Below are 12,808 nucleotides of genomic sequence, written 5' to 3' on the forward strand. Positions count from 1 at the left end.
TGAACCGGTATGACTAAATTACGCAACGGAGATTTTTTTTGCGTAAATGGCGCAAATGGCACACATTTTTCTCAAGTTTGATTTTCTTGAAATTTTGTGGTTGGAGGCACGCAGTTGTAAATATCGTTTATTCCAATCAAATGATATATACATTTTTAATGTTAATCTGGAACAAAAAATGTTTGATTGGCATACTGTATGCCCGTTTTGGAAAATCTCTGGTGTTTATATAAGAGTATCTCCAAATATTTTCGAAATAAATAAATCTTCAACAGCTGCAAAAAGACCTTTCGCATGCTTCTTTTTAAAGAAGCAAATTATTAATGCATCATTCTGATTGGCTAAGACACGCGGTGTAAGGGCTTAATTGGTCAAATCTTGGTAATTGTATCTGTTGTCATTGAAGCACCGCGGCATAGCGGTGATGTGTGCGTTTTGACCAGGCCGTTGGCTTTCTGCGGAACTATCTTATCCTGAAGTCATTTCCATATCACTTGCTCTTATAACTTCGACAATTTCCGTAAATTTCCGTAACGGTGTTGCTCTATGACTATGTAGAAATGTACCGAATTTTCACGAGCTCGTATTGTAAAACAAATTCGGATGTCGGACACATAGTTCATAAATCGTCTTGTATCTGATTTCATTTGTAGGTCAATACCCAATTAAAGTTCATGTGTGTTTTAAAAAAATCAAAACCTAAAGTTTAAAGTTTGATTACAATCCAGATTACAATATATTGGCACACACATTTTCTTTATATTTACAAAAATATAGGTTGCACTGTATGTTATCAAATCAAACGTGTCTTCGGTTCACTTATCATAACATGTTTTGACATCATATGAAGAATACTTTTGAATATAGTATGCAAAATTATGAAATGGGGTTTCTTTTGTCACCAACAAAACAGATTTTAACTTTGCGCATGAATAACATGTTGCTGAAATGTTTTTGTGTGCTACATTTATTTCTATTATAAGTCGAACACGATAACGTTTACATTAATCGGTCGTACTATTATGACATAAAAGGTTGTGCATACATTTTGCATTTTTATTTCAATACAGAAAATAAAAGTTTACATAGACACGTAAATCCGAGTAGCGTAGTGGTAAGAGAGTTCAGATTAAGAAGAGTTCATGTGAAGAAAATCATTTATTTTTCGAGATCAAATCTGCAATTGTGCAATATTTTTTGTTTTGTGTCTGTATGGTTTTTACTTTCAGAAAACATTTTCATATTCTCTTTAATAAACTTGTGATTTATTTAATTTTTTTATACAATTTAAAGTTAAACTTGTAACGATTTAGAAAAAAAGAATGTATTTGATGTTAACAGTCATTTAATTAACAGATTGAATAGTATTCTCTCTGAATTCAATTTTCAACATTTGTTTGACAATTTCGGCTCATTTGTATATTTATATATTTAATTTTCTTCCATTTCTCATTTATCACTCTAATCACGAATGTGTTGCTGCTGAAAGCGAATGTGTGTAAAACTATAAAATTTTCTCTAATAGTAGTGGGTGAAAGAAATTCACGAGGAACTTAAAATACCTAAAAACACAAAAATATAAGAAAAGAAAAATGCCTTTTCCAGGAATCGAACTAGGGTATCTACCACTACGCTATTACGCTGAACAGATAAAATATGAATAACTGTTTGGGTGATTAAAATTTAGGCGATAATAGTATCCTTTTATATAAGAATTATCGACACCCCTTTTGTCAATATAAATATTCCAGCGTTATAAATGCATAACGTGAAAAGTCTTCGATTTTTCGTCGTTTCCGCCGAGTCAGATATTGCTAAATTCCGTGTGATTCCGTTCGTCTATCCGTACCATTAATCATGCTCATGGTGAATGTCCAGCTTCTTGGCTTCTTTATGCAACGCTTCAAGTTCATCCTGAGTAAATTCCCCTAGGGAGTACCTCCGCACCATCCGGCCCTCTTTACTTACTTTTTCGCCTGCTTCTCCGATCATTATATTATTTGACATGTCCGGTGCGTACGCAGATGCTGGTGGTTTTCTCCCGTATTCTTCCGCTATCTCACGAAGCAGATTGGCCGCATTACCGCAACATAGTCCAATATATTGTACTCCGACTTCTTTAGCTTCTCTTGCGAACTGACGGACTTCTTTTCGGTTGCAAATGAATCCGTTGATATTTTCTGGATACATCAACTCGCCTGAAAAAATTAAAGTTGACATTTCACACTGAAATAGAATCTTTGAAAAAATATTCTTAGTCGACTGTCTATTAGCCCTATCTATCAGATTTATCTTTTATTAACTACAGGGGAAAACCTGAGTTACTTTATTGAAGCGATAATTATATAGAAAACTTAAAAACAGTAACAAAATAGTTTTATCTGAAATTTAAATGCATTCTAACCTGTTTGCGGGTCCTTTAAGGAATACATTGTCCGACACTTCTCGTCTGTATTCATGGGTACTGGTAATGCAGCAATAGGTCCCTAAACAAGATACAAGTAAGACACTTTTATATTTTATGCTTCAGAACAAATAACTCTAATATTGCAACAAAGTACATTAATAATTTTGGGTATATTTGACACATTAAGCGGAAAATACCAATATTTTCATGATTATATTAAGCGGAAAGTATCGAGTTTGCATGATTATATTTAGCGGATTTTTTATGCTAATATTAGTTCCTTTGCCTTGAATGAATAAATAAAACAATTCTGTTTTTAAAAGAAGTGTGCGAAACATTTAAAGCAAAGAATTGAAAAAGTAAAGAATTGAAAAAAGTAAAGAAGTGATAGAGCTATTGAAAAGTAGAGAAAGAAGAAGAGTACATGTGTAATTGGAAAAGTATTAAAAGAGTACAAGAGAACAAAATGAAAAGAGATATTTGAATGTATTTTAAAAGAAATATGTTATCCAGAGCTATGTTTTGTTTTACATTAAAGTTAAAACATTTTAACTTTACTTCTGTTTCAATTTATGAGTTTTTTTTGGTGATAACCCTTGATACAGAACTTAAACTAGAACCATCTTAAGAACTTGACTAGCGTTCTACGTTTGTTTTGATTTTTGGTTTATCGCAAATGTGCTGAGCGCATTTATTTGACATTTCTAGTTATTATGCAAGTTAATGTTCACATAAAAAATAATGATACATGTTTCGTGATTTTTGTCAATAACAATGTCACTAAAATCCAGATTTTTGTATTGTTTAATACTTGATGCATATTATATTGCACGAATAGCTAGATAAAAATCTTAAAGTTAAGATGAATGCGGTGCAGGGGAGAAGCAATTGAAAACAGTTTTAATGAGAAATTCAAGCTTTCAAAATTTTCCCTTTTTTCAAATTATGTGGATTGTTTTTTCGATGTAATATTAAAATGTTTCTACAAATGTTAATTCAGCAGTAACTTTTCTTACTTGACAAACTTTTCTTATTTCTCTCAGCAGTGGGAGCATTGTTTTTGGTCCTCGGGTACAGTTCAGACCTACAGCTGAAGCGCCTGCTAACTCTAACTTCCGGCATGCGTCTGGAAATGGTATTTTGTCTAACGTCACATCCGGTACGAACGCCGTGAGCGTCACAACTGCCGGTATACCTATATGATAAAATAAATGTGGTTTTTAAAAACGTAGATAAAGTTTGAATCATAAGCTTAAGATCACATTATTTTTCGTGCAAAATTGAAATAAAATTACGTGTTTGTTTATTTAGTTAGTTAGTTTGAACATAGATATTTCATTAGGTATTTATGACGCGATTTTCGAGCCTTTACAACTATAGATACAACTTCCAAGTCCACTTCCTGCACCAACCGGACCTGGTTTCCTTTGTAACCGAACAACACTTGGAGCCATGATGCTAGAATTGTTAGGGAAAAATACTGTTTTTTTTCTGGTTTTGATATCTTACTCGAAAATATATTAACCATATATCGGAAATGTTCGGAAGTTTGTGAGACTATATATTAATTTAATAAAATTCAGTGAAATAGATGAGTGAAACACAAAATATGCACAAAATGAATTAATTGAACAAATATGAAAAAGTCTACAAATGGTATTTCAAAAACTAGTATGACTTCTGAAGTGAAAGTAACAAAAACCTCTTTTAGAGCCTCAACATAAGCGCTAAATTTAATCGTCTGCATTTTTGAAATTGTGAACTTTAAATTCAAGCTGTTTGTAAATTGTGACGTTGTTTTTGAATAAATATTTACATTTCACTATAGGCATTTATTTTAAAAACAAATGTGTTTCTGAATTATCAAATAATGTTTAATGTCAATAACTGTGTACATGGTACAAAGTCTGCGCTACATTTTGAACCTGTGCAATTTGGTTGTGTGTTATCTACGGTTTTAAAGATATTCCCACGAACATGGAAAAATACTTACGTAATCAAAATTAATTTTTTACGATTGATGAAAGTGTTCGTCTGCTTTTATAGCCATTTTACGAGGAGCATTCAGAATAAATCTGAATTGAGTCGCATGTTGTAAACAGAAATAATGAAATAATTATTATGAACAGAAATAATGTACTGTAAATATTATCGGATCTAAGCTCAATCTTATATCAGTTATACATGTAATTTGTTAATGAACACCCACCTTCCGCATGTTCTTTAATCACTTCAAGGGCGAGGAGTGCTTCACCCAAATAACCAAACGTTTCAGCAATGATATAGTCGCAACCACCCTCCACAGCCCATTTTACCTGCTCCTATATACAAGAATTACATCAGACGACAAATTGTACTGTTTTAACAAATTTAAACTTTTAAGAAACATCAAAAGTTAGTTTTACATGTATAGTAATGGTTCTTAAGAACAAAATAATAATTGAATAATAGCGCTGTTTTACTACCTATATAGTGTCGTCTGCTTTGTAGTGATTGAATGCAAAATGAAATGCCATTACAGATATACATGTATAAAAAATGAATATAGCAAGATTTGTATAAAAATTGTGTACGACATTTGTATGAACTGTATGGCTTACAGTGAACATCTGTTTTGTTGATTCGTGAGAATCTTTGTCGTCTGCACTATAGACGCCGGTCACGCAAAGGTTTCCCGCCATAAGCGTCCCCGTCTTGTCTGCTACCTCACGTGCAATACGAAGCGCATTCTTGTTGAGTATTTCAAGGTCATCTTCCCGACCAATGGATCGCAACTTTTCCCGATGACCATAATACTGACGACAAGAAAAGAAAGCAGTTTATCAGCAGCACACCCAATTTCAATACATGCAAATGAGTACGGAACGTCCTGATGTTCTATAGTACAGTAAACTTCTAACTAGGAGCTATAAAAGCCTAATTGGAGCATTGTAACTGCTACTTAGGAGTTAAAAAAGTCAAATTAGGACAAAACAAAGCGAAATTTGAAGTTAGAAATTAGAAATTAAAATCCTTGTTAGTACTTTGTATTAAAATCTTTTTCAGGAGTTACAAAATTCTGAGAAATTTTTTTATTTTTCTAAGGCTTTTCAAATTCCTATTCGGGATATTTTATTTCTTCTATTTAGGCTTTTTTCTCTTAACTTTTCCTTCATATAGACGTGTTTTGACGGCTTTTTGCCCCCCCCCCCCCTTTGAGGCCTCAAACAATGAAAAAATGCCCTATTTAGGTCCCAAACATTGTTTTTTCGTTTGAGAAATGTTGTTAAAAAAGTGACCACTTTTTCGGCGCGGCCCCCCATCAAAATGATACATCGCCAAGAAAATTTTGGACATGTGACAGGCTAAAAATGAAATCAGGTCGATCTTAAGGTGACGTGTAACGAACGCTGAAAAGCTTTTTACTCTATCTCATTGCATTGAGAAGTTGCAGCACTTTGAAATCAGTTTTGGTGGGAAAAAACAATGCAAAATAGAGATGTTTCGCAATTTGAGACGTCCCCCCGTTGTCACGGTAACAGGAAATTTAAGATTGAGCATGTTGTCAGTCAACATATGTGCCAAGTTTCATCAGTATTAAAGCATTTTTCATAGTTTTATAGCAGTTGGAACTTGTAACAGGAGGTTATTCAATGAAAATTGCCATTTTTCACAATATGCTCATGGGGTAAAACGTTAATTAGGAATTACAAAGTTCTTATTAGGATATCATCTTTCCTAATAAGGATTTTTAAACTCCTAATTTACAGCTACAGCTAAGTCATAATATTTCTTTAATTACTCCTAATTAGAAGTTACAAAGTCCTAATTAGGCTTTTAAAACTTCTAATTAGGAGTTATATAAGTTTTCTATAGGACATAGGAAACTTCTTAAACTGCAAAAATTGTAATGCGGCTCAAGCAAGCTATATCCGTGATGTAGGGTCAATGACCGTAGGAAGGTACGAATCTTTGGCATACTTAAAATGGTAAGAGGTCAATTTATTATCACCATGTAAGATATCACGGGGATCTAATCTAATTAAATTGTTGGGTTCAAAAATAACAAGTAGGTTTGTGTAACATTGCATGACTGGTAAAATTTGTAGAACGAAGTCAAGGTAAACCGCGAGATAGCGGACGGTAAACAAACATGAAGTTGAATGGGTGACGTAAGTCCATTTTGAACACTATGTTGTAAACATTGAACTTGAACTTTCTCATGATTCTTACATGACACGGTTATCATATACCATACTTTGACCATGATAAAATATTTCATATCTTCATAACCTATGATCCACTGTGAAAGTTCGAGTACAAGAGCTTCAGTAGATAGCCATCTCATGTTTAGTTCATGCTAAATAGGATTCAGGTCAGTTCACATGCATGAATGCAAAAAGCAGTTGAAAACAAACATTTTTAAAATATTAAAACTTTCACTCAAGATGATAATTTACAGCTTTAATTCCATAACAAGAGCACTTGCAAGCAGGGGTCATACTTGACTTTTTCTTTGTACAAGACAGAGGCCTTCTTGGTAAGAAGATATTCAAAGGTCAAGAGCAACTTTAAGTGACACAATACTAAAAGTGTTTTTGTCCAAGTATAAACCAAATCCATCTATAAAAAACAGAGTAATCGGAAATTTGATAAATCTACAGTAGAAAAGTATTCCCTTTACGGTCAAGGTCATAGAAAGGTTAAAATCTTTTCACCTTTGACAGTACGAATGTGTTATCCAACATGTCGCTGTGCCCAAAGGTCAATCAATTATGTGCATAAATTACAAAATTCTGCATAATTAAAATAATTTTTTGAATTTTAACTTGAGGGTCAAGGTCATGTCTTAATAATTTTTCTCAGTGGCGGCGTGGCCGAGTGGTTAACACGCCGGACTAGTAATCTAAGGATTGATACCCGCGTTGGTTCAAACACCATCAGGGGCTAGTCATTGTTTACGTGAGCGAGAAAAAATTACACTCATTGCTTAGTATTGGCTGGATCCAGGAACGGATTTGAGCTGTGTTGTTACGTTTAAGTGTAAATGAACCCTTAACGGGCTGAATTTATTATTTATTTGGAACTGTCCTTTATAAATGTTAGGAACATCAACATAAGAACTTAAAGTCAATAACCAAGAATAGTGAGCCTTCGTGGATTTGCAGGTTGAACTGGATCAACAACGACGACAGAAGTCAATCACTTCCGGTTCAAGGAGGTTTAGCATTAATAACAACAGTTTGACCAATTGTACTGAAATGCAATACTTAGACTTGAAGCTTACGGTTTTTAAAGGTCAAGGTTATACTTGATTTGCTTTATTTGATGATTTTGTCCTAGGTGTGGTTTAGTCAAGAAATGAATCGAATTAGGTCGTTATTTACAAAATTATGACAAAGGACAAACTTGAATATTTAACACGTCAGTTTTGTCATAAGTCCTTGTTTGTCCAAGTATGAATTAAACAGTCCACCAATAACAAAGTTTTTCCAATTAAATTAGTAAATTAAAAAAAATCGACCCTGTCCTTGTCAAAACAAGTTCAAGGTCAAGCTCAAGGTCATATCGGCATTTGAATTGCTCAACATAAGGGTTTCATGTATTTCCAAGTACGGATCATATTTGTCCATTGATAACAAAGTTATGCTCATTTTCAGGGAAATTCAATATATATACCAGGAAGAGCAAGGTCATATAAAGTTCAAGGTCAAATTCAGTTCAATCTTCTAAAAAGGTATTTTTAAGGGTTATTATACCCAAGAAGGAATAAAATAGATCCATCTACGTAGTAATAGTCAGTTAAAGCAAACTTCAAGGAATCTGCCTGTAAGGTCAAGGTCGTTTGTCGGTCAAGGGCTAAGTCCTTACACTATATGCAAGGAGGTTTCATTACAACTACTTTTGTGAAGTCTGATTTAGAGAAGAAGCGCACGTTAAATGCCAAACGGCCGTATAGACGAAAAGTCTCGCGCTAGTATATCCCTTTACAAAAATCTGGAAACAAAGTGATCCCTCGGAAGCATTAATCACAATAAAATTACAAGAGAATTGCAGACTCGGTTTGATTGAGTCTCTACATGAGGGATAATGAATACGTGCAACATCCCTCACGCCCCCTAGCTCCGGCTTGAGCGGTACTCAATTCTCAACACATCAATGATCCCGAAGGACCAGAAAAATATAACAACACTGAAGTGAAGTACGGGGCAACTTTTTATAGCTGCCACACAGCACTTGACACCTGCTGTTGTGAAGTATAAAAATCTGGAAACAAAGTGTTCCCTCGGAAGCATTAATCACAACAAAATTACAACAGAATTATGTTGGGGTATATCGGGATTTAATGAATTAACCACGTGTTTCATACGCCATCACCACTAATAAACCTCAATCGCAACTTTTCGGCCCTTTCCGTAAGTCTTCGGATAAGGTGATAATAGCCGAGAATGTTCCGATTGTAAAAAACCTACCGTGAAAGCCTCTACAACGTCACTTCCTGCATGAACGAATTCCTCGTGTAATGTACGCACCAATTCTGGATGTTCTATGACTACTTCCGGTACAAAACCTCCTGCCTTAAGATACCCACGTCTTTCGAATTCAAGCAAATATCCTTCCGCTATGACGATACTTCCGCCATCTTGTAACTGTTCACGTAGACCTGTAAAATGTTTATAGCTTATTGGTATGGTATATAGAAATGTTGTAAATGTTACGAAATCCTAAAAGTATAAAATAAAATAAAATTAAATAATGTAATGGTGTAATGGCGCGAATAAAACGTACTAACGCGAAACGAATGACGTAAAAACGCAAATCACGACTTTATTCGCGTTATTACGCCTTTTGTTTTGCGTATTTACTTCTTTTAAAATTCAAAAATGTAAAGGCGTTATAAAGGCGAATAAAGGCAATAATAATGCGAATCAAAAAGCATAATTACGCGAAACAAAAGGCGTGATAACGTAGATACAAAGTAACGCGAAACAAATGACGTTTTAACTTGAATTACGCCTTTATTCGCGTAACCATGCCTTTCTGATTCGCGTTATAGTGCCTTTTATTTCATTTGACACTATTATGCTTTCGTAGTCTTATACATGTAATATATTTTTTTTCAACATTTAATATGCATGTTTTACATGCATAAATACGACTGGAAACTCAATCGTGATCTAGAATGACACTACTGGCGTTTTGCCAATTATGATATGGTTGAATATATAGTTTAAATTCGTTAAAGAGTGTAATAAAAGTGTAAATCGTGGGGTATCTTCGTCTGTTACTCATTAAATTCGGCAGAATGGATCACAATAGGCGCTACAGAGCATGAGATCCTATCCAAGTTACCTTCTATCGTGTCAAATAAAAGTTCAAAATAAAAATATTCCTATAACCCTTTTATATTTTGTTATAAAGAAAACAATGACCTTGACTTATATATGTCCCAAAATGTTGGACCGGGAAATGTTTCGACATTTTCTAAATGTTAAACGCTTGTGCATGGGAACGGTATTCTAAAGGTCCAGGTTGACTCACCGGTTTTGCTGTAATGACAGAATGACGTCAAACATTGGGCAGATACGGCATTTATAAATAAGACAATATCTTTTGTCGTCTTGCTGTCATGGGAAATTCTATAACGATCGTCGGTAAAGCACAAGCCAGTGTCACGGTAAAGAGTAAAACTAAAGGCGACCGAAAAACCTACTAAAATACGGTAAAAGGAATGGTTTGCTAGTTTAGACGTCCATATGACGTCCAGGTGATGTTAGATTCTTTCAACTTCAATGGCAATAATTGTGATGGCAAATTAATATAGAAAGAACCACAAACCGCGGCCATAATTGCATGTATTTTGTAAAATAATGTACATGTATATGCACTCATGTCGATAACATAATCTAAGATGTTTCTAAAGTGTTGATTTTTTTACCGGAAGACGTGTCAAATTATTTGTTACACGGAAATAGACGGAAATACAAGAAAAGAGTCGAAATATCTCGGAAGTTAATTATTATCTGCTTGACTTATGTGGACAAATTGACGATAACCCTGTGCAATTACAACAGCTACTTTCTAGTCCATTTGTACCTATCAAGGTACAAAATGTACATGTATATGGAACATCACACTAGATGTAAGAACTGGTTTTATACATGTATTAAAAATCAGTTAACTGACTAAAAACCAATAAATATATAAAATGGAAAGTTTTTGCTAACTGTAAAATCATAATAAACAATTACGGTGCGTGCTTCAAATGCTGACATAAAAACATGCATGCTAACTGTAAAATATCGTAAAACTTATTTCGTTTGCTATATTATGAACCTAAGTAAAGCTTGTTTTAATCAAAATGATATAACATATTTAGAATTATATTTAAAATAGATATTTGATAATTAAATCATTTTAGATAAAATACTCAAAAAAATAAGAAACCTTTTACTGTCTTTTTCGTATCCATTTTTCTTTCGACGCGTCTAGTAGATAGGGGAGTTTACTCAAGATAGGATGATAACAAAAAAGATATAGCAAAAATAGTCTCCCTTAGTTATCATTATCGTAAATAAACTTTAAACAATCAGTAAACTATTATTGTTTGATTTTATTAACCTGTCAATTCCATACTAATTATACGGTCAATGCACAGCATATATTAATATTCGATAAATGCTCGGTAAATTCCGTGAGAATGTCCAACGTGTTGTAGATCGAGACATAGTATGTCCAGGTTTTTTTCTTATTCATAACTATTTTCAACATTTTTGAAGTTATGGTTGTTCCGTTTTTAATATGTTTTTGCACTTTTTTTGTAAATACTATACTTTTGTATATAACATTGTTATATTATAACTGTTTGTTATAATAGAATTAATTCTGAAAATTCATTCGGATTAAAATCAATAAAATGTAATTTCAGTACACAAAATGTGACAATTCAGTGTTTCTTAGGTGTTTCATATCCGTGTAGAAAATTTTGCAGGCGCTTGACCATTTTATTAAAAAATTCTTAAAAATAAAGAAAGAATAAGTCTAAAAAGAAAGCCGAAAGAAGGGATCGAACCTCGAACCTCTCATGCAGTAGGTAATCATTTAACCGGCTGCGCTATTGCGGATGTTACGAGAATTTTTATTAAGCTAGTGGGAGTTTTCCAAACGTTAGTTATATACTCCATATTAATTCTCGTAAAATAAACGGACACAACCGAAGTGGGATCGAATATTTAAATGAGTGCTATAATGTATTCATAATTGACAGGTCAATAAAATCAGACTATACTGGCCAGGCAAATTACATTTCATAGCGTATTTTTTCCCATTTCATATTGAAATCCCTAAATTTTCAATTGGACTTTTCCAAAATCTAAGTTGGGCATCTTAACAAATTCAAAATGGTTTAGAAATGTTTTGTATCGTATTGCATAACTGCTACAAAGGAGTAAAAAAGGTCAATGTTCAAACTTCTCAGTTGTTAAATTTTGAGTCAGTTAAAAGATCGACGGTCAAATCTACCTCGAGCTTAAGTTGAATTTTGAGACAGCATATGGAGACAGAATGTCACATTTTTATTGTTATGATCGTAGAAGTTTATGAACTTCATTCAGATTGCCCCTCCCCATAGCTGCTGCCCTACGCACTGTCACAAGACCACTATTTGATTACATTTGTAAATCTGCATTTCAATAAAACTCAAATGGCTGCGAGTTGTGAACTAAAGGGGAGTTACTCAATGCATACTGTTTATTAAACTCCCATCGCGGTCATTTCCCCTGATCAGTACGGACATTACAAGTAAGCTTGTTTATTAAAATGCTCTTTTGAAAAGCAGTTTTTTAGCACATTATATTTCGAACCGAAGTGAGATTCGATGATAAAACGACAAAAGTTAGCGGACTTTACACGATTTGCGATTATGACATGAAGGGACACTTATCCATGCCTTGGCCTGCGCAAAAGTTACAATCAATGGGAGATAATTGCGATATGCGTGATGGAAACCTTCAACTTGCAAGGTTCATTTAGTTCCCTTTGTTAGCTGTAAATTCAGAATAAAAAATATGTAATGAGACATATAGCTAGATTCAGATTAAGGACAAAGACCTCTGGTATAAAACTGACAAACACCTCCCATTTACCACGTCATCAGATACATACGCCTGACTTTTCCACTCCTTACATTTGGAGAGCACCCAGTTATTAGAAGATATTTGTTTGATTTGGTTTTACGTCACACCGACTCAGTATAGGTCATATGGCGACATTTCATGTTTACTGATGGTGGAGGAAGACCTCAGGTACCCCTCTGTGCATTATTTCTGGCACGAACGGGCACCTGAGTAGAACCACCGACGTTCCGTAGGCTAGCTGGATAGCTTCCTCACATGAAAGAATCTAAAGTCCCTGTCGGGATTC

The 12,808-nt window shown here is 33.9% G+C and overlaps 1 protein-coding gene across 1 annotated transcript; it reads right to left on the bottom strand.

The window, feature by feature from the left end:
- Nucleotides 1–1,042: 1,042 nt before the first annotated feature.
- On the bottom strand, nt 1,043–10,945 carry LOC132747124 (betaine--homocysteine S-methyltransferase 1-like). The gene is made up of 7 exons (XM_060736438.1): nt 10,835–10,945; nt 8,860–9,050; nt 5,008–5,202; nt 4,617–4,728; nt 3,424–3,602; nt 2,405–2,486; nt 1,043–2,198 (listed from the first exon to the last, which is right to left on the bottom strand). The coding sequence occupies exons 1-7, from the start codon at nt 10,857–10,859 to the stop codon at nt 1,852–1,854; spliced, it is 1,131 nt and encodes a 376-aa protein (XP_060592421.1). The 5' UTR covers nt 10,860–10,945; the 3' UTR covers nt 1,043–1,851.
- Between the last annotated feature and the right edge of the window lie 1,863 nt (nt 10,946–12,808).

Source organism: Ruditapes philippinarum, unplaced genomic scaffold (genome assembly GCF_026571515.1).
Source record: "Ruditapes philippinarum isolate M1 unplaced genomic scaffold, ASM2657151v2 ctg3183_1_1_1_1, whole genome shotgun sequence".
NCBI classification, from domain to species: Eukaryota; Metazoa; Mollusca; class Bivalvia; order Venerida; family Veneridae; genus Ruditapes; species Ruditapes philippinarum.